Source organism: Python bivittatus, unplaced genomic scaffold (assembly GCF_059951505.1).
Source record: "Python bivittatus isolate LINGU-HERP-01145 unplaced genomic scaffold, Pbiv_v1 ctg000160_np1212, whole genome shotgun sequence".
NCBI classification, from domain to species: domain Eukaryota; kingdom Metazoa; phylum Chordata; class Lepidosauria; order Squamata; family Pythonidae; genus Python; species Python bivittatus.
The window spans coordinates 8,865,717-8,887,135 of NW_028277076.1; the positions used below are offsets into that span (position 1 = coordinate 8,865,717).

A 21,419-nucleotide genomic window follows, 5' to 3' on the forward strand; every position below is an offset into this window, starting at 1 on the left:
CAACTTGAACCCTGCTTCTGCATTCAAACGAGACGAGGTACGCCAGGTTAAGTGAATTGCTGAACCCCAAGCCATTTGGGCCTGAACTTAACCTGGAAAAAAAAAATGGGCCATGGGGTTTGCACGATGCATTCAACACTCAACTGACCAGCAACGCAGCTCCAGTTGCTGGCTAAATTAACAGCATCAGGTGGGCTAAACCCTGATTGCTAGGAATTACCTATCTGGCTGGTGCTCACGAGCTGCCTTGCTGGGAGTAGACACCAACAGACATCAGCACGGGCACAATCCTGTTCAAAGCAATCCGTAGTCCAAATCCTTTGGGTGGAAACTCAGAAATTAGTGTTCTTTACTCTTCCTCTGTAATAGTATGCAGGAATGACCTTGGGAGACGGGGTGAAGAGATGCTGCCTAGGGAATGGTCAGATAAGAGGGAGCATAGCCCTCAGCTGGATAGCGGGAGTGGCAAGAGGCTCAGAAGGAACCCTCCCTAAGTGACAGCAATAAAAGTGACGAAGAATTGTACTTTCAGACTTGCAAGATTAATGTCAGCCTAGTGGGGTAAACCAAATAGGGATCACAACCAGATGAGCTAATTCTACTTTATTGTAAAGCTACACTGATAGAATCTTTCAAGATTGAAAGTACAATTCCCCTTCCCGTCTCCTTTACAGCCCAAGAAACTAGGGAGGATCCCTTCTGAGCCTTTCTCTGCTCATTATGCAGCTGAGGGCTAAGCTCTCTCTTATCTGATTGTTCCCTAGGCAGCATCTCTTCACCCAGTCTCCCCAGGTCATTCCCACATGCCATTCCAGCCTCATTGGCAGAAACAGGATTGGCATCTTGACCCTGATAAAAACAATTAAACAGCAGCGTTGGGATGTCTAAATCATCTCAGGGAGAGGCAAACTTTTGATGAATTCTGGCCATTGCTGCTTATGTAGCTGAGATGCCCCTCCTGGTTTACAACAACCCGTGATACGATCCTCCCAATCAGGGCTTGCAAACAGATGTCTTAATACACAACTGTTCGAGGAAACAAACATTTCCAGGCAGAAAACTACCATAAAAACACGTTTATTGAGTATTTAAAAGTTTTGGGGTAGCCGAGGGGTCATTTTAAACCAGCCTCCCCTTGGGTGGTGCCTTCTAATTCTGCTGGACTACCATCCCCATCACTCACACCTCAACACAGGGATGCTCCCGTTTGTGGGCTTTCCTTCGAAACAACCGGCAAAACCAAGTTTGCGATAGTCTAGATTGGGGAGTGGGGGAGAAAGCAGAGGAAGGGAAGGCAAGGAGTTACAGTAATAGAGACCTTCTGGTTGGCACTCAAAAGAACTCCCAAATTTGGATGAGTATCTCAGTACCAGAATGTGATTAAGGAGAAAAAAAAAAAAGCATTGTGGATTTTTTTTTTTTATCATTGTACTGATCAGCACATGCAGATCCTTAAGGTTGTCGGGTTGCTCTGGTGAGTTGTGTAGAAAGAGCACTAGTGTTCAAAGCAACCATCGCCGTAGACCGCTGACACTGACACAAAGTGCCGTTGGGACTAAAGGTTCCCCTTCTCTAACCTTGCTTGATTTCGTTTTGCCCCCAACTTTTTTAAGTGGCAGTGAGCTGGCTGCTCTCCCCGAAAAGCACGATCAAACCGGCCCCCTCCACTCCCCTTCTGCAAACTGGACAACCCATGACATAAATAGTGCGTGGATTGCATGCTGCAAATTTTTTTTTTTTTTTAAAAAAAGATTCAATAGAAAAGTCACAGAGCTGTATCGGGTTTATCTCCAAGGCATATGGTCCCTTCTCTGCCCCAACTTAAATATTCACAGGTACAACCTACCGACGGATGTCTTATGCAAGCCCGGCTGAAGTGGATGGACCACCCGAACGTCCCGCTTTGCCCCTCTGACCCCATCCAATTTAGCGGTGCTTGTGCAAAAAATGCTCGCCAGCACATCATGCCCAAGGGAGGGTAACATCCAGCCTAACGCTGTGCACCTGCGATATATAAATGGGTTCTGCTCGCGGACGGACTCAGCATGCAGCAGGATTGATCCAGCGCGTTGGAAAAGGCCTCTGGGGTCTTCAGGTGGTGGTCCCTGCCTGATACTTTGATCCGTCCCTTAAAAGTCGCCTTGCTACGTCCCCAATGCTCTGCGCAGGTCTCTCCATTCCGGCCTTCCGGGATACAGAACTGCGTGGTCCAATTCCGGAGACTTCAACACTCACTGTAGCTTTGTACCCAGCTTACGCTGTCGGTTCCTTCGAGAGGAGCAAACGGACAGGTGTCACAGAGATGTCTGGTCAAGCTCACCACCACCGTACCCGTCAAAGAATCCCTGAGCCTCAAAGAGGTCAAGCTTAGAGCTGTAATTTGATTAGCCAAACATAGCAGAATCCTGTACAGGTAGTCCTCCTTTAGCGATTGCCTCATTTATGGACCGTTCGAAGTTACGACAGCACTGAAAAAGTAACTTTACAACTAGTCCTCACATTTACAACTATCGCAGTGTCTTGTGGACACACAATCACCATTTGCGACCCTCACTGCCAGCTTCCCACAAGCAATCAACGGAGAAGTTGCGAGTCACAGCCACGTGATGTCTCACTTAATGACTGCAGGTGACTCACTAAACGCCCACAGAAATGAGATGGTAAGTCTGTCGTGGTCAAGTGATGTCTTGCATAACAACAGAGTTGCCGGTTCCAATTCTGGTCATTAAGTGAGGACTACCTGTATTTCAAGGGTGGCTATCAAACAGATATTTATTCCTTACAACCTCTAAGGTTACTCACTCACCAAATGACTGGGGGGACTTACAAAGGATTACAGTCTTCAACATGCATCCACCAGGATGCTTTCAGGTGCAATTCCTACACAGCAAGAGGTCAGATTACTTGCAGGACTTCCAATCTTGGATGATTTCTGCCCGTTCTACTATATCTGACAGAGTGGGCATGCTCCAAGCCACCTCGATTAAATGGTGTCATCTTGCAGACCAAGGTGGTACACCTTCGCTGCTGCACACCTGACCTATGGAACAGCTTCCCCCCAAAATTCAGAGGCCCTGATCCCCTCCAAATGCTTGCCGGAGGGCAGTTAAGATGAAGCTTTCAGCCTAGGCATTAGAGCTGGGATGTCAGAGGAACCCAAGTTATGCATGTTGTTTTGTGAGTGTTACATTATCAGTTTTCTTTTGAATTGGATTAGTTTAACACAGGGTTCCTCAACCTTGGCCACTTGAAGATCTGTGGACTTCAACTCCCAGAATTCCCTAGCCAGCATGGAATTCTGGGAGTTTTGAAGTCCACACATCTTCAAGTGGCCAAGGTTGAGAAACACTGCTTTAACTATATGTTTGGTTAAGGGGTTTACATGTATATATAGAGAGAGGGAGAGAACGTTCATCCAGAGTTATGTAATTAAGAAGGGCGGCCATATACATTCTTCTAAATAAACTTCACAAAAAGTGTGCTTCCATAAAAAACACACCAAGGGCAAACAAACTCCAAAGACACATTTTTAGATGGGTGCACCCAGCATCCTGGCCCAGTGCCTGTGGGAAGAACCAGATCTTCAAGGCCATCCTAAAGACCAGGTGTCAGGGCCACCCAGATCTTGGTGAGGGGGATGCTGTTCCAGAGGGCAGGTACGATGACAGAGAAGGCACACACTCTGGGTCCCACAAAATGATACTGTTCTACGGATGGAACTCGGAACACACCAAGCCTGTCAGATCTTGACAGGGCACAGGGTGAGGCCTCTACGTCTGTTCCTTAATCATCTGCAGGAACAACCTTAGGAGACAGGAGGGAGAGCCAGAGACCAGATAACCGTGTGGAAAAGGTGTCTCAGCCCACAGAAGAAAAAGGGGTGTGGGAAGCATCTCAGAAGGGACCCTCCTAGTTTTCCAGAGAGTAAAAGAGGAGAAGAAAAGGGATTTTAGTCTTGCATGGTTCTGTTAATGTAACCTTACAATGACTACCTCACAGGGCTAACAATTCCTCACCTGGCTTCTGCTCTGCTCACTGTGTATTCGAACCATAAGATATTGGGGATGAGGCTGGTGTCTCGGATTAAGAAAAACTCGGATAACGGCCTTAAAAAAAAAGGGCAGGAAGGTGGAGCAGGGAAGGTGGGAGGTGGGGAGCAAGAGAAAGACAAGATAGGAAAGCAAGTTAGCTCAAACAGCCAAATCCTTAACTTCTTCCACTTCCATGGATCAGCACAATATGGGAATAATCTAAGTCAAGCTAGAATGCAGAACAGTTTTATTGTGACAAATGGAAACAGTTCACCAAACCTTGTAATTCAAGGCTCAACAGAAACTTCCCATCAAAATCACATTTATTACACAGATTCCATTAAGCCAATGTTTTCCAACCTCGGCAACTTTAAGATGTTTGGACTTCCTCCCAGAATTCCCCAGCCAGCATGCTGGCTGGGGAATTCTGGGAGTTGAAGTCCACACATCTTAAAGTTGCCGAGGTTGAGAAATCCTGCATTAAGCTATAGTTTAGTTCGGGCTTTGTTTGTTCCCTGAACCCAACTAATTGCAGTTTATAAATTGTGGTTTATGGCTTCAGATAATGTGCAAACCACAGGTAACAAGACATACCGGTCCCAGCATAGTGTTTAGACCATGAGTCATATTCCATGATGGCAACTGGCAAGCCCAGCCTCTTCGCCTTCTGTTGTTTTCCACCGATTTTGTACGCAGCTCCAGATTTGTTTAAGCATTAGAAAAATACCAAGAGAATGAGTATATATATGTAAGCCTGTCGCTCTGAAAACTGCACTGAGTTGTTTTGTCAACTCAGACATCGCACAGCACCAGGCACAAACAGGTTTGCAAAACCATTCCAAGCCACCGTTTCCAATACTGTCTTGCCGGCTCCGTTAACAAACCAGAAGATGCATCAGATCATCTAATAAACTTTCTTAATTGGGGTTTAGGCATATGATGCCTGAAATGTCCTAAAACCCGTAATGGGACATCACGTTAAAGCCCACACTTGGTTGGGCTGACTTCATTCCATCTGGTCTGCCGCGCTTGCATTTTTAATCTAATGTTATTGATTTGATTGTAATTTCTTTGCTCGACTGTGGTGAGCCCCCCAGAGTTGTTGAGAGCTGGGTGGCATACAAGTTCAATAAATTATGATTATTATTAAACCGTGGTTAAAGTCTTAGCCATAGCAAAATACGTTGATTTAGAGTTTAGCACAATATGTGAAGCCAGCCGACAATGTTGTGTTAAAATAGCTTAAATTCTGTGGTCCCCTAAGCTCTTAAATATGTATCCTAAGAATGCTATATGCAACATTCCTTTCTCCTAGAAGATGTCTCAAAATGGAGCCACTCCCCGCTTTCAGTGACTCTGTCCCCGCAAAGCTTTGTTATTAGGGATGTGCAAAATGCACCCATCTTGGAACAGAACTTTTCAGAGGATTCTGGAACCTTCCGTTACCCTCTGGATCACACTGAACCTCTTCCCAGAATATGGTGTTCCAGGGCCGATTCATAGTTTCCAGAAATAAATCCTCCGAATTCGAAGCAGTTCCACACGTTCTGGACATTGCGTTCCAGACAACGTAGGTCTGCTCTGGGGCCAGACTCCAATTACACCACTCAAATTGCTTCCCCTTTGAAGGATTTACTCTGGAAAATGCCAAACTGGGAATGGCTTGGCCCAGGAGTAGGTTTGGCATGATCCAGAGGAAACAAAATATTTCGGAGTTCTTGGAATATTCCACTGTTCCTTGGAATGTTCTCTTCCTGAATCAATGAACTTTGCACATTCCCACTATCTACACCGAGGGATGTGCAGTTTGATTTTTAGTTTAAAAGGACTGCAGAGCAAGGAAGGATGGACTTACCAAGCAGCTATCCTTGGGAACAATGGCGTTAAGATTTCCTGCGTGAAGGCAAACCAAAGGGCAGCCATGAAGCTTCCTATAAACCCTCCATATACAACTTGACTCCAGGTGTGATACAGTAAGTAAACCCTGCAGTGCCAGAGGAGGAAAAAAGTGATCAAGAAGCAAGCAAGCAAAGAGCTGTTTCGCTCTTCATCGCTCTTTGTGAAAAGAGTTAAATTCTCACCAACATTCCCAGACTCCCCTTTCCCCCCAGAACACACTATGAAGATCAGTGTTTCCCAACTTCAACAACTTTAAGATTGTGTGGAGTTCAACTCCCAGAATTCCCCAGCATGCTGGTAGGGAATTCTGGGAGTCGAAGTCCACACATTTTCAAGTTGCCAAAGTTGAGAAACACATGATAGACAACTGACCCACAGCCATCTGGCATCATCACAACACACGCAACATACCTGCTGTACGAGACTAGAGAGGCCACAGTTAAGAGGCAGAGAGACAGCACGTGTCTCCAAAGTAGGTCCAGGAACCTAGCATTGTTGGTTTGGTGCATTCTAGGAGAGATACAAAGACTCTCATTAAACAGTCAAGAAACCAGCATCTGAGTCCTGAAAACCAGACACCCAAAGGAGTCTTCGCATGTTACAACTACACTTTCAAACAAGGAATAAACCCCACGCTACCCTTAAACCCTTCTTGCCAATACCCAACTCCTCTATTCACATTGCCTGATTTTCGTGCCCTTCAAAGAGATGTTTAGCGATAAAAATGAACCTGAAAAGAAAGAGCTTAAATCTAAACATAGTGGAATGACAGCAGCGACACAACTGTTATTCAAAATACCCCTTGCAGGATGTTTCCAAGCATTTGGGATGCCTATACTCATATGTGGTTTAATTTTTCAGGGAGCCCCGAGCCAGGGTTTCAGATTCTGTTAACCAAGAGGGGAGGATACACAGAGCAAAAAGGGAGAGCACCGAAAATGGAAGACTCCAGGGCTGTGTTTTTCAAGCTTGGCAACTTTAAGATGTGTGGACTTCAACCCCCAGAATTCCCTACTTCTGGCTGGGGAATTCTGGGAGTTGAAGTCCACACATCTTAAAGTTGCCAAGTTTGAAAAACACTGCTCCAGGGGCACCCCGAGTCCCCCCAAAAATGCAGACCAGGCTTTGTTGATTATACAGTGGATGGTAGAGTCAAACAGAAACAAAATGCCATGTTAACTTGAAATTAAATCTGTAAATTCATTACAGATTCATTCATTAAATCTGTTCATTCCTTCCAGGACTAGGGAAATGCACAATGACCTGAGATGATCTTTCCATGAATGACTGGCTGTTTGGAGCCTCCCCAAGGCAAAGGAAGATGACCTCACATACAGTAATTTTTATCTTGGCTTTCCTTCAAGGAGTTCAGCACAGATTATCCTTCCTGCATGTTTAACTTCTCAACAGTCCTGCGAGGTAGGCTATGCTAGGAGACTTGGTTCTCATCTGGCTCTCTGACTACATCAGGCTGCAATTCATTGACGGAGAAGACAAGCATACAAAAATGTGAGTTGGGGGGTGCAGTTTCTGTTGACCCCATCAATCTTGCCTGCCCAATGGTTCTAGCATTTTAAGCAGAAAATTCTTCAGTCAGAATTTAACCTATAAATACTGGCATGTTTCTGATCCACAGATCTCAGGAATCAACCAAGCTCAAGAAAAACAGACTTCTCATGCCTTAAGTACTTGGCTCCAAAAATGTCTAAAGATTTTGCTTTCCATATATCTGAGAAGAGGGGGAAATGCCAGATCATCCCTGTTCCACACAGGATCAGATCCTGCTACCAAGAATCCCACTGAATTAAAAGGAAAAAAAAATCTTTCCACTATTTTATAAGTCTGTGGGCCTTTTTTGCATGCATGTTCCTGTGCCTGGACAAGACAGAAAATCCAAAACATCTCCCCCCACCCCCGACTGACGAAAACGCCACTCACCTTAAATAAAGGAAGAGGAAAGAATAGACAGAGAAAAACCACATAAACTGAGAGTGGCTGGAAGGCATGGCGTATTTTGAATAAACAGACGGGTGGGCTTCTGTGGAGACCAGAAGGAAACACGATGTTAGCGAGCAGTACAAATCAATGAAATTTTAATTGACTTTTTTTAAAGCTGCTCTTCTTCCTGGCATGGGAAAGATGCTGTGAGGTCCAGATGATCTTAAAGGTTTGAGCCTTCGCTATTTCCAGCTGCTACAACAGAAATATTAAGCAATATTTTCCTTCCTTCCTTCCTTCCTTCCTTCCTTCCTTCCTTCCTTCCTTCCTTCCTTCCTTCCTTCCTTCCTTCCTTCCTTCCTTCCTTCCTTCCTTCCTTCCTTCCTTCCTTCCCCCCTCCCTCCCTCATCCTTTCCTTCCTTCCTTCCTTCCTTCCTCCCTCCTTCCCTCCCCCATCTGGGGAATTATGGCTTGAAAGGAAACCTTGCATTATACAAAACATAAAGCCATCATGTGCTGAATCTACCTGAACTAAAACTTTATTAAGGGTTTATTAAGGCTTTATTAAGGGAATGTCAACATCATCATCATCACCATTGTCATTCTTATTCTATTTTTATCCCATCTTTTTTATATATTTTGGTCAACTCAAGGCGGTGAACATACCTAATACTCTTATATCATTTATAAATACCTCCTATTTTCCCTACAAATTAGGGGATAACTTAGCAGAACAAAAAAGTTGAATTAAGATTTGAATATGCACAAACATAACAGATCTTTAGCAGTGTCTCAGCTGGCCTTTTAAAGGCAAACTTAAAATGAAAACTATTCGCTCAAATTCAGTAAAATATCACGACGATCAGGATTAGGGCTCAAGAAACAAAGCAAAACATCATAATTCTCTTCTTCCTATAATCTATCCTGCCTAATCCTCAAAGTCCATAATGCAGAAAGTCCATAAGAGGTTTCCAGTCACCAATAAATGCAGATAGTGTCTTTTCTCTAATCAAAAGCGCAGGACAATTCTCAAATCAACTGCAATGGACCAAACATGTCCATGGGGAAAAATGACCACACACACAGTGCAGCATCCTTGTACAAATGACACTCTTGGGACATTCTGCCCTGCAGAAAAGACACCCTTGTTTCATTCTGCAGATGGTCCACTTTAATGAATGTAATTCACGTCGTTGTGTGATGATGTCACACCAACCACACGGGCTCTCATTTTGATGTCATCGTGGCTTCTAGCAGACACCACGAGACCACGTTATTGGCACCCACAAACACTGTACAACTGGCAATGACTTCTCCCACCAGCAATACTCTACCTGCGCAAGGCCTCTGCTCCTGGACAATGTTCTTGATTAACCAATTTACACCTTCGTTGAAACACAGCCCGCCCAAGAAAGAGATCTACGAAAGAGAAGGGAGATTCAACATCAGACTGACCATCTGCACGAGAGCCAATATAATTAAAGGTATCGTTTATGGGCTGCATTCTGTAACATTTAAGTCAACAAACAGGAGTTTCTCCTAAGGGTCTAGATCAGGGGTCTCCAAACTCTTCAGCTCATCAACACCTTCCTGAAGTTTCAGATGCTTCATTGACTCCCAGATATTTATCATATGAAAATAACTTTATAAATACTACATTAACTAACAGTACTATGAATAATAATAATAACAACCCCTCGAATAGTCCCATTGACCCTTGGGAGTCGATAATGATCACTTTGGGGAACTCTGATCTAGATCTAAGCCAGTGTTGCTCAACCTTAGCAACTTTGAGATGTGTGGACTTCAACTCCCAGGATTCCCCAGCCAGCCATGCTGGCTGGGGAATCCTGGGAGTTGAAGTCCACACATCTCAAAGTTGCTAAGGTTGAGAAACACTGACCTAAGCATAAACGTCCTGGGAAGAAAGCTGACTTACCGTGTGCAGCTCTCTCTTGAAAACAATGAGGGTGATGAAGCCAACTATGATGAAAATGGGACTGAGACTCAGGTAGGCGAGGAGGCGGCCAGTGAAGTCACCTGGGCAGGAGACAGAGAGATCAAGGTGTGCCCAAAAGAACTTGTGTCCCGATGGAAGGGCTGTTTAGCAACCAAGCTTTCACAAGACCCGCGGAATTCCCTGGCGCCAGGTTGATGTCTTCCATAAGGGCCACGTTTTCGGCTGGGAACAGGATGAAAGTCACAGAGTGGTGGCTCTGCCTGCTCCTTGATTTCCATGGGGCATTTTATTTAGGGCCAGAGGACGGTTTAGCTTGGGAGAAGAATGAGAAACTGAACCAATCCAACGTCCAGTTCATTCGATTATGCCACCTCACTGACTTACACCTTTTGCTTTAAACCTGCAGGAACATTCAGTCCCGTTTCTGATAGGGGCCTTGTTGCAAATATTTTTCTTAACGTAATGAATGGGCCTGTAGGCTTCCCTTCTGAGCGATATACTGTATTGTGTAAGAAAATGGGAAAAGGGGGATCAGCATGACATGCGCTCCATCAGGTACAGACCTCGAAATTTGGATTCAACTGGTCGAAGTGAGTGACACGCTCACAAACTCTGTTTTGAGGAAAAGCAGTAGAGAGGCAAGGATTTGGGATTCATATCCCCCCACCCCAAAATGGGCTCCAACCTCTCCTTAATCTTGAAAGTCACGCAGTATCACTTTCATTCTCCTAGCCTAAACCATGACATGTAGCTGATGCGCAGATAAACATGCAATAATAAATTTCCTTCCTTCCTTGGGGAGGATTTAAAAATAGACAACGAGCAGCTTCCCCCAAAACCAGACAAAAAAGTGAGGTTTACCGCAGTAGCTTTGCCTAATATGAAATGAAGCGTGTCAATGAATGGAAACCAAGCCACATTCTTCTCCCAGACACCGCCGCTATTTCCTCTCTGAATGTCAGCTTCCGATGTGAGACCTGGCAAAAAGGTTCTTACCCTCAGCCGTAAGGAGGCCAGCCTGGTGTTGGTACATGGTTCACGTGTCAGGTAGGTTCTGGTTCCCTTAACCATGGTTGGTGGAATAAGGCATAACTGGCTGGGTTCACACAGCCCCACGATGCTGAAAACCCAGGTTTACAGCTCATAACTGACGGATTGGCACCCCAGCTCCATTGTTGGTGGAATAAGCCACAACTGGCTGGGTTCACACAGCCCCACGATGCTATAAACCCCGGTTTATGGCTCATAATTGATGGGTTGGCACCCCAGCTCCATGGTTGGTGGAATAAGCCACAACTGGCTAGGTTCACACAGCCCCACAATGCCGTAAACCCAGGTTTACAGCTCGTAATTGACGGGTTGGCACTCCAGCTCCATGGTTGGTGGAATAAGCCACAACTGGCTGGGTTCACACAGCCCCACGATGCTATAAACCCCGGTTTATGGCTCATAATTGACGGGTTGGCACCCCAGCTCCATGGTTGGTGGAATAAGCCACAACTGGCTAGGTTCACACAGCCCCACAATGCCGTAAACCCAGGTTTACAGCTCATAATTGACGGGTTGGCACTCCAGCTCCATGGCTGGTGGAATTAGCCACAACTGGCTGGGTTCACATAACCCCACAATGCCATAAACCCAGGTTTACAGCTCGTAATTGACGGGTTGGCATAATGTGCTGCACCCCAGCTAAGTACATCATGCAGTTGCTTGGCTCGACACAAAAATCCAAGCCAGAGGGGGCCAGCTAGTGACTGCTTCTTAGCATCTGCTCCACCATCATCCCCGCTGATTAAAATCAGAAACGCTAGCAGAAGATGGAGCAAGGAAAGAAGCTAAAAAAACAGAAGATAAAAACAGGCCGTGCTATGATCTTTCATGGATACACACCTAGGAGCAAATTCTGCTGATTCTGCTTCTCAGCAGAGATCCTATCTCGCATGTGAATTGCATCAGGACAGCAGAGGAATAGTTTAAAAAAAAAAAAAGTCCCTCCATGAAATTTCTAAAAACCCTGCAATTATAAACACCACCACAGCACAGATAAAAGTGGCTGGCTGGGGAATTCTGGGAGTTGAAGTCTACACATCTTAAAGTGGCCTAGGTTGAGAAACACTGGTCTAAATTTTAGTACAGAGAGTCAGTGGAACTGGCTGGGGAATTCTGCATGGCTGGCTGGGGAATTCTGGGAGTTGAAGTCCATTCATCTTAAAGTTGCTAAGGTTGAGAAACACTGGTTTAAACTATGGATTGCAGCTTATTACAGATGCAAGCCCAGCCAACTGGACTTCAGCAAAACATGGTCACACAAAGCACACCTTGGTAGAATGTATGAAGCCAATGAAACTTCTTTGGCAGAACTTCCTGGTGAACTACAGCCCACATCGGTTTAATTCTAGAAAGTTAATTTTGACCCAGCAGCTCATCTCACATCCAAGGAGTAAAGAATTCCCCCCACAGCAGCTTCCCTTAAGTTGGCAGCTGGATTATCAGCCGCTGCAGGGAGTCGTAGCAGCAAACCACAGCAATGGGAACGTGGAATTTCCAGCTGGATGTTTGTTTGCTCGACGCCGAATTTATTAAGTGCTCCTGAACAACAACCGGTCATCGATCTGGCAAAAGCACCCAAAACAGCTTTCAAGCTTGCGCGAGCCAGATGCACGGGAGCAGAAGAAGGTGCACTTGTCGGTTTTAACCATCCACCCAAAACTGCCTGCCAACATCTGGCCTGTATAACAACTGTTTCCAACGACGGTCTTGTGAAGCATTCTGCTAAAGCACACAGAAGAGTACCTTACACCGATGTGCAAATTTAGCCAGAAGCCGCTACACGTCTGTACTGTCGAGCTATGAAACACACGCTAAGCGCAGACAGTCTGAATTTCCCATTCAACATGCTGAAAACTAAACCCAGAGCTGCAAAAACAAACTTGCACAGCAAAAATCACACGTTGGCAATAAGCAGAGGTTCACTACACTTTACACCACGGCTTGCAAACCACAACGCCATTCAATATTCTGCCTTAGCATTATGTCCTCTGTAAGGCATCCTGCTTCATTCCCCAGCGAGAAGCAGAAAAGAAAAGGACTCCAGATGAACATAATCGCTATTTTTCAATTATTTAGTTTTACAATTGGGGGGAATGAATGCACGGTTTTTTTGCATGGGGAGTTTACAGCATTATTTGTGGCGAAATAAGTGAAACAGATGATTAATTGATCTGATATTGATTTGTATAGCCACCGAGCTTCTGAACCCATGATCCTGCAAAACGATATACCCAAACTCAGGGGTCAGTTAACAGAGTTGATAAGGAGCAAATTATGAACAGCGTCCTTTCTACAATGTCAAATTAAACTCACACCAGGCACAACCGCAACCACTGTCCTGCTTGTAGAGCCACAACGGCAATGGACCCAAGAGGTACAAAGTGCTACGGTGCTGCAGAAGAGTTGAGTTCAGCTAACCCACAGCTCCACCATCAGCTGCGGTCTGCGGCTGGTTCTGAACAATACACTAAGCAAGCTTTACTTTGAGGCAAGGACCCAGCCCACACTGGGAGGGGGCAACGTTGGGCGGGGACCGTCTGGAAACATCTAGTTGCCAACCATGCACAGACAGGATTTGATGGAGGGCCTTAATTTACAACTGTATTTATGTGCACACTGCCTGTCATACCCAGCCTTTCCCAGCGTCACGCACAACAGGCGAAAATCAGACAAAATTCTTCATCAGTTTTTGCAGAGGTATTGGTGGGAATAGATGGGAAGAACATCTGTACAGGTATTGTGGTCCCAAGCCATAATACCAAGTTAATACCAGCACTTTGAATTGGGACCAGAAACCAACTGCATAGCAAAGAGGTGCATATAAGATGGGTGTAATATGTTCCTAATGTCCAGTTCCAGTCATTACTCTTCCTACAACATTCTGGACCATTTTCAAGGGCTGATTTGGTCAGCTGGGTTCACGCATCCTGTTCAATTACAATGCAGCTGTGGCTGATGGATGCTGTTATCCACTGATTGGAAGGGGGCTGGTTTGAAGAAGAGTTCTCATGAGTTTGACTCTGGGCCAGCTTCAGAGATTGGCTGCTAGTCTCCAAGGTTTCAGAAAAGAGTTTTTTCTGCTAAACCCTATTTAGAAATGCTGGAGAACGAACTTAAGATCTTATGCACGCCATGGTCTCTGACAAGCGATGGTGCTCAAAAGAACCTGGTGTGGCTTTGCAGTTTCCTTTATCATTCAATATTCCTGCAAACAAATGTGGTTTTGTTTAAGCTATGTAAGACAGGGTCTGTTGAAGGGCTTGGTCAGCTCTCAGAAACTCCATCTCTACCACTGACTTCTCAGCTCAAAACCAGGAGGCCTTACATTACTCGAGACAAACACACACGCGAAGCAGTTTGCAGGCATTAAGCAACCCAGCATAATTCAGGAAACATGAGAGGAGGCAGCTAACTATCAGAGGAGATAAATAATACATGTGCTTCTTTTTTATTGCTACAATGCGCCCAACTCCCACAGTGCTTAGTGCCTAGAAAGGAAAAAAGCAAAGGATGCCAAAGGATAGTTCTGCTCGGAAATACCACGCCCTGTTACAAAAAACCCTGTGCTCTGTTCCCCAAGGCGAGGGGTTGCTTTCGGTAGCTGACTGAGGAAAATGCACTCTGCAGTGCCTCAGAGACTACTTTTGGGGCTGTAGCCCCCACTGTGGGGGTTAGGCGCATTGTAAAAACAGAACTGAGTTCCGCCACAATTATGCCTCAGATTATTAAAATGTTTGGAACTCAAATAAATAGAGGAAGGTGTTGGAAAGGTTGACTGCTCTTGCTGCAAAGGAATTACTCCTCCCGTCAGGGTCCTCATTTCTTCACCAAACCAAACCCATCGATGCCTTTCTTGCTGATCCACGGGAAGAATGGGTCTGCAAACCGTTTTATGATTCGCTTAGTCCTGATCAACCCACACTGGCACCAAGAACAAATCCATTTTCAAGTCATTCTGTTTCCATCGATCTCTGGTTCTCTTATGTACCATCCTGCTGACCTCTCCAAAAGTGCTAATATCTCAAGGGAGGGGAGAAGATTTTTTTTTTTTAATTTACTTGAGGGAACAGTGGTTTGGGAACGAAATTTGAGTTATACAAATTAGGTTGCGAGAGATAAGATCCCCCACCTACCACTCCTTCTGCTGCTTTTCTCAAAATCTAACCTCCTCTCAAAGTTTAAAAAATAGAAGGCTGGCCTTGTCATAACTCCCCTGATTTCAGACTTTGCTCTGTGAGGGGGCAAACAGGTTACTGATAAGATAAAACAGGATGAGGATAACAGAAACAAATGTGACTCCAACAGTGCAACACTAAATACGGCTTTACGAAGACATTAAAACAATCAGGAATTCCAAAAGAAAGAGATGACACATTGCTTTATAACGGGCACAATCTGAGGAATGTGGGTGCCAATCCAATATAGGTAAGATGTGCCAAGTTGGGCAAGAGTTTAGATTAGGAGTCTTCAAATTCCCATTCATTCATGAATGGTGACGCAGAGCAAGCCACTGACTTACGCTGATAGGACAGGTTTATCAATGCTTAATTGAACCTTGGTTTAGTCAGTTAACTCAACTGCTTTGATTCACATGACAAACTATTAACTCCAAGGTTGGGTCTTGGTCCATGTAAGCTAAAACCAGGTCGGCTAGCTTGCGGTTCAGGGCGCTGTGTTAACTCCACCATTCTCTTGAGCTAAATTATCGGACGGCTCTTGAAAGAGAAGGATCCAAGTGGATTTAGAGCTGTGTGTCCCACCTGCATTTTAGCAGGCTTCAATAAATACACAACAAAAGCAAGGTGGTTTTCAAGCTTTGCCAGTTTGGCCACTTCATCCACTCGGGTAAAAGTGGGTTGAGCTGTTTGGCGTGCTGTGGACACTTTCTTAGCACATTGTGTGAATCAGGCTGGATGTAAATTACTATTTGAGCCAAGTCGCCGTGTTTTACGAAAGCAGCTTTAGGGCTGCCAAAGAAAACAGCTCATCTTCATTAACACCAACGCCAGTGGGAGGCTCGTGGTCAAGATGCCTGGCCAGGACTGCGAAGCCCCAGGTGCAAATCCGTCCTCAGCCTTGGCCCCTCACCGGCAACTGGGGGGGAGTCCCGCTCTCTGCCCCAACTTGCTTCACAGGGTTGGTATGGGGAAAACTGGAGGAAGGTTAATGGGGAACACCACTCTGAGCTCCCAGAGGAAAGGGGAGACGTTGCCCCACCAATAAGCAAGCTTGAAAACTTGCAAAGCTGTTGCCAGAGTAAAGGGGGGGGGTCTCAACCGTGGTAAACCCTGACCCTGCGTTGGCTGGGGCATAAGGAACGTGGCCCCTGCACTGTCCAGCATCGCAAGCTGCAACTTGTGCAAAACTGGGGTCTCTGATGCAACCAAGTGGTTTTTGCTTAAGGGGCCAAGCCATGGCTTAACTAACCTAACCGGGACAGCCGAGGGATAAGACGGGAGGACGGCCTGCAAAAGACCCGGGGAGCAGTTGCCACGGGGGAGGGGGGCGGAGGAAGAAAGACACCCCCGCCCCAATTTCCAGGCTGTGTACTAGCAAAAGGCAGAGCCCAGGAGGTACCGCGCATGCGTACTACGGCAGCCAGCGGCTCCCTCTGCTAGCAGCAGCGTCGCCGCCCCAGTACGCATGCGCGCCCGCCCGCCGCTCATCAATGGCTCACTATTTGGCAGCTCCCACCTCACGTCCCTCAGGCCTCCCTGAAGTTAAAGGCCACCCACGAAGAAGAAAGAGCGCTTTTTACCTGCTGGATACTCGACGTGAGTGAGAGACACCGAATTCCACGGAACAGGGATCGAGCACTCTCCGACTGCGGCCATCTTACCCGGATACCGGGCCGGGCGGCCACAGCCAATCGGGCGGCACACACGGGGCGGGGCGGCCAGTGGGCGTTCCTGCGAGGCCCGCTCAGCCAATCGAGAAGCTGGCCAGGTGAGGCCTCAACCAATCCTCAAATACTACCACACCCCCGAGGCCTGCCCGCCCCTTGGAATTCAGCAGCCAATCAGAAACCCCAATCCGTGGCAGGGCCCAGGTAGATGAGGAGGCCAATGGCAGGAAAGGCGGGGCGGGGCGGCCGTCGAGGATTGGCTAGCCCTGCTCACCAACCGAGGAGTTGCCTAGCTAGTCCGCCCCTCCCTCGCGGGCTCGTCTCCTCCCTCCTCGCGCGCTCCCGCTCGGAGCCAATCAGATCTTCGGGAGTGGATGGCGGGCTGAGGAGCGATTGAATGGGAGCGCGGTGCATTGTGGGGCCAAGCGGAGGCTCTGTTGTGACTCAGGGCTCTCGTGGCCAGAGGATGGCCTGCGCGGCGCTTAGCCATGCCTTATCCCTAGTTTGTTGAATTGGCCGGGCTGAAAGAACCTGCTAAGCCATAAGCCCTCTTTACAAGCCCCAATGCTGGTACTCACACGCCCCTTATGGCGGAGCTTCCCAACTTTGGAGACTTCAAGATGGGTGGACTTCAGCTCCCAGAATTCCCTAGTATGAAATGCTGGCTGGGGAATTCTGGGAGTTGAAGTCCACCCATCTTACAGTGGCTGAGGTTGAGAAATACTGTATAATCCATACCATTTGCAGGACCACATCATGATGAGATAAAGAGGGAATTTGCATAATTTACACCCTGCCTCCTCATGCTTCCAGATGTGCTGGGACTCTAAATCCCATTACAACCAACACACCATAGAAAAGCACCTTCTTTGCTCCTAGAGCGCTCCCATTCCAATTCCTTGCAGCAACGATTAAGAGTGCATTAATTAATACAGAGAACGGGGCTGGCCCCCAGGAGAAAAACAATTCAAATTTCACAGCTTGTTTGCACCACTGGAGCATTTTGCCCCATTTTGGTAGGTGCTAATAAATACCTTACAGAATTGGAGGGTTTTAAACGGTGCCCGCCCCCCCCAATTTAAATTTCCATTGGGTGTTTTATATTTCTGAATAAGGGAAAGACACCCACAATGGAGCTCAACAAGACACAGATTTTTTTTGCATTGTTTTTTTTTCCAGAAATTTATTTTTACTTCCTCTAGTCTACAGCTCCGGCCTGCCATCTAAATACCAACCCAGTTCAACTTTGCTTAGCTTTATAGGAAAAGGCGAGATCCACTAGGAGGGGTTGATCCATATTTATACTCTGCAAATTGGCTGTTTCACTAAGTCATCATAAAGCGTGAACTTTGTGTACTGTTCTGCTTTAATGCAAAGTCTAGTTCCTTTTAATCCTTTTAATCACTTCAGTTTGACCTGATAATTCTAAATCTGAGGCTCGTATTCTTTATGATCCTACTGAAATTTGTCATTGCTTTACTTTCTACGATCTTTCTTCTTCTCCAACCGACCCATCTTCATCTCTTTGAACCCAAGAAAACATCTGCCACACTTTGCTTCTTCTCCATCAGCTGTCGAAAAACATCTGCCATCTGCTGTGAATTTATTAAAAAATCTGTACAGACAGGACACAAACATTGAGACAGTGGGATTTCAGAGCTGGATACGTTTCAGAGCTCTGCATAACCCTGAACAAAACAGGTTAGTGAGTCAGTTAGAGAAACCTCAGTTCTTCTAAAGATCCATTCATGTGTTCACACACCAGAAAGACTTACTAACTTCAAAGGTTTGTAACGGAGAGGAAAACTCATTTTCCATGTTTCTTCTTCCCCTCTCCTGAGCACCATCTGCATGAGATCAATTCCCCAGAGACAATAAATACAATTAACAGGCAAGGCAAGCCAGCATGAAACAGAAGAAAACAAGATGAAGAAACGAAAAGCAAATGGCTTTGGGTGGCTGGCTATCATATTATTGACCCTGACCCCAGTGGAAATTAGAAAAGTAGTTTGTTTGCCAGAAGCATTTAGAGCCATTTTTGTTTTATTTTGCTGAACTGGAGGTCAATAAATCCAGTAAATATACAAATGGAGACACATGAGAAGGTTGTGCAGAAGATCAAAGCAACAGTCCCACCACCACCAGTCTCTGTAGGCCGCCGAAAGAGCAAAATGAAATGGAGAAATTCTGTGCAATGAGGTTTGCTTGGCTGTGTTGCACAAATCCAGCCAGTTGTTCGTTGGATCGACTATGGTTAAACCAAGACTTTACTAAATATCCACTTTCAGTGATGAAGCGTGTGACTCCTCACTTTGTGAGTGTCCTTCTTCCCATAATACTTTGAAGTGAGTCAGACCCAGCTCTCTGGAAAAGGCTCTGATGCTGGGGAAGGTGGAAGGAAAGAGAGGACGAGGACGACCAGCAGCAGGGGGGATGGACTCAATTACAGTGGTGAAGGGGGCACCCTTGGAAGAGCTGAAGAACCAGACTGGGGACAGATCCTCCTGGAGAAAATCTATCTGTGGGGTCGCTAAGAGTCAATACTAACTTGATGGGACATAATCAATCAATGGGAAAAAAGAGAAGAGGCTGACCAGCAGCAAGGTGGGTGGACTCAATTATAGCAGTGATGGTGCATTGTTGGAAGACCTGAAAGACCAGGTTGGGGACAGATCATCATGGAGAAAATTGATCTATGGGGTTGCTAGGAGTCAAAAGTGACTTGATGACACATAATCAATCAATCAATCAATCAATCAGTCGATCAATCAATGTGCTGTAGGAATACCAAAAAGGAGTTATTTGATATATGGCAAAATAAGTGTGTGCTGCCCCTGGTGGCTCCTTTGGGCAATGCAACTCCCCTGAATATTTATTATTACAATGTTCCTATGATGAAGTTGGGGCTGATCTCCAATGATTTCTAAGAAGCCAGCTAGCCCCCAAAAGGAAATAAAAGGCCAGCAAATTTAGATGTTGCCACTGTTGGGTGGGAAGATGAAGGCAGGGTTGGCAAAATCTAGGGCTGCCCCCCCATGGATCCCCTGGAAAATGAAACTGCAAAGAGATCTCTGGCAAAGAATTCTGCATGCTTCCCCTGGTGGATTATTTGGGCAACGCAGGTACAGTGGAGAACAGAGATTTGGTGAAGAATAGCAGATGCTGCCCCCAGTGGCCTACGTTGGTACTGTAGCAGCAATTGGAAAGAGGCATAATGGCACAGAATGGGGTATGAGGACCCCAGTGGCAGATGATGATGGCTTACATTCTTCTAATGTAAGTCAGTGCCTTACATTATCTCATTCCATTTGCTAACATACCTATTCAATGAGCTAGTCTAAGTTGTAAATGAAGGTTAAAAGAAGCAAGTTTGGGACTACAGCTTTTAGGGGAGGGTTATTGACCAGCCCGAGGCAATATGTGACCAGATTTGTCCTATATTGGGACTTTTATTTATTTATTTTATTTATTTATTGGATTTCTCTCCCGCCCATCTCCCCTACAATAGGGGACTCTTCAGGTGTACATAGCGAGATCTATGTTTGTTTGTTCACTATAGGATGAAACTGGTCATGTCTGCCTCCTGGTGGTCAATATAAGTAAACACATCACATAGGATATAGACTATGTAAAAATAGAGAACTCCCCCCACACACACAAGAACAGGGGCAGGAGTCATGTAAGACCCCATACATAGGGGTATGACATAATGTGACTTCCATATCTCTCCGAGAACTTCAGGGAAAGTGGACTGTGTTTACCGTATTATAATTATTACCCCAATTTCATTTCTAACAAGCATATTAAATGCATTCTAAAGAAAACAGTAAGATTTGAATCCCCTAACTGAATACCTCTCTTGATTTTCACTTAGACAAACTAAATCTATTCTAATGAGCCACTGGGGCGTGGTGCCCTATTTTTTCCTTGTATTCCTCCAGCTTATCTCTTGGGGCTGCATTACTCAGCCTCGCCACCAGGGGCAGCATGCTCTATTCTTTCCATGAAATCTCTCCTCCCTGTTGAAGAGAGAGGCTGCAGTGCCCACCTGAGCCACTAGGGGCAGCCTACCCCATTCTTCCCCTCTGCTCTCACTCTCTGTTGCGGCTCCCCTGAGCAAATTTCATTTCCGTTCACTTTCATTTTTAATTAAGATTCTATCACTTGAATAGACTTGTGATCTGTGACCGTTGAGGGTCTTATAGCAATAATGTTAATTCACGGCAGCCCAGATTTCATCACACTATCCATATATTCATCACTACGTTGTCTTTGGGATGCAAAATGCAAATAAGCTACTGGAGGCAGCAGGCCTTATTCTTCAAATCCATTCCTCCATATTCCATCTTGAAGCTGCAGTGCGTAGACTTAATTTTCTTTCATTTTCAGTTCTCACTATCTGACTGGAATAAACCTGGGAAAATTCACTGGGGCCCAGTTTTGGTCAAATTTTCCATAGATTTAGCTATACTTTGTATTTAGGCTACAGTACACAAGTGAGCCACTGGGGGCAGCGTCCTTTACTCATGCATCTTCTGTTCTCCCTATTGAGCTTGCAGTACCTCAATGAGCCACAGGGGGCAGCATCCCCTATATGTTTCCCCATTGAACCATCAAGTCCCACGTGTTCCCTCACCAGGGGGAGATGCCCTTTTCTTTCTTGTAGTCTTCTATCATCCTCATTGAAGCCGCTGTA

At 45.8% G+C, this 21,419-nt stretch overlaps 1 protein-coding gene across 1 annotated transcript; it reads right to left on the minus strand.

Moving 5' to 3' along the window:
- Nucleotides 1-1,388: 1,388 nt before the first annotated feature.
- DOLPP1 (dolichyldiphosphatase 1) lies at nt 1,389-16,758 on the minus strand. The gene is made up of 8 exons (XM_088147128.1): nt 16,637-16,758; nt 9,808-9,908; nt 9,203-9,287; nt 7,869-7,968; nt 6,342-6,440; nt 5,887-6,015; nt 4,017-4,106; nt 1,389-2,268 (listed from the first exon to the last, which is right to left on the minus strand). The coding sequence occupies exons 1-8, from the start codon at nt 16,710-16,712 to the stop codon at nt 2,232-2,234; spliced, it is 717 nt and encodes a 238-aa protein (XP_088003254.1). The 5' UTR covers nt 16,713-16,758; the 3' UTR covers nt 1,389-2,231.
- Nucleotides 16,759-21,419: the final 4,661 nt, after the last annotated feature.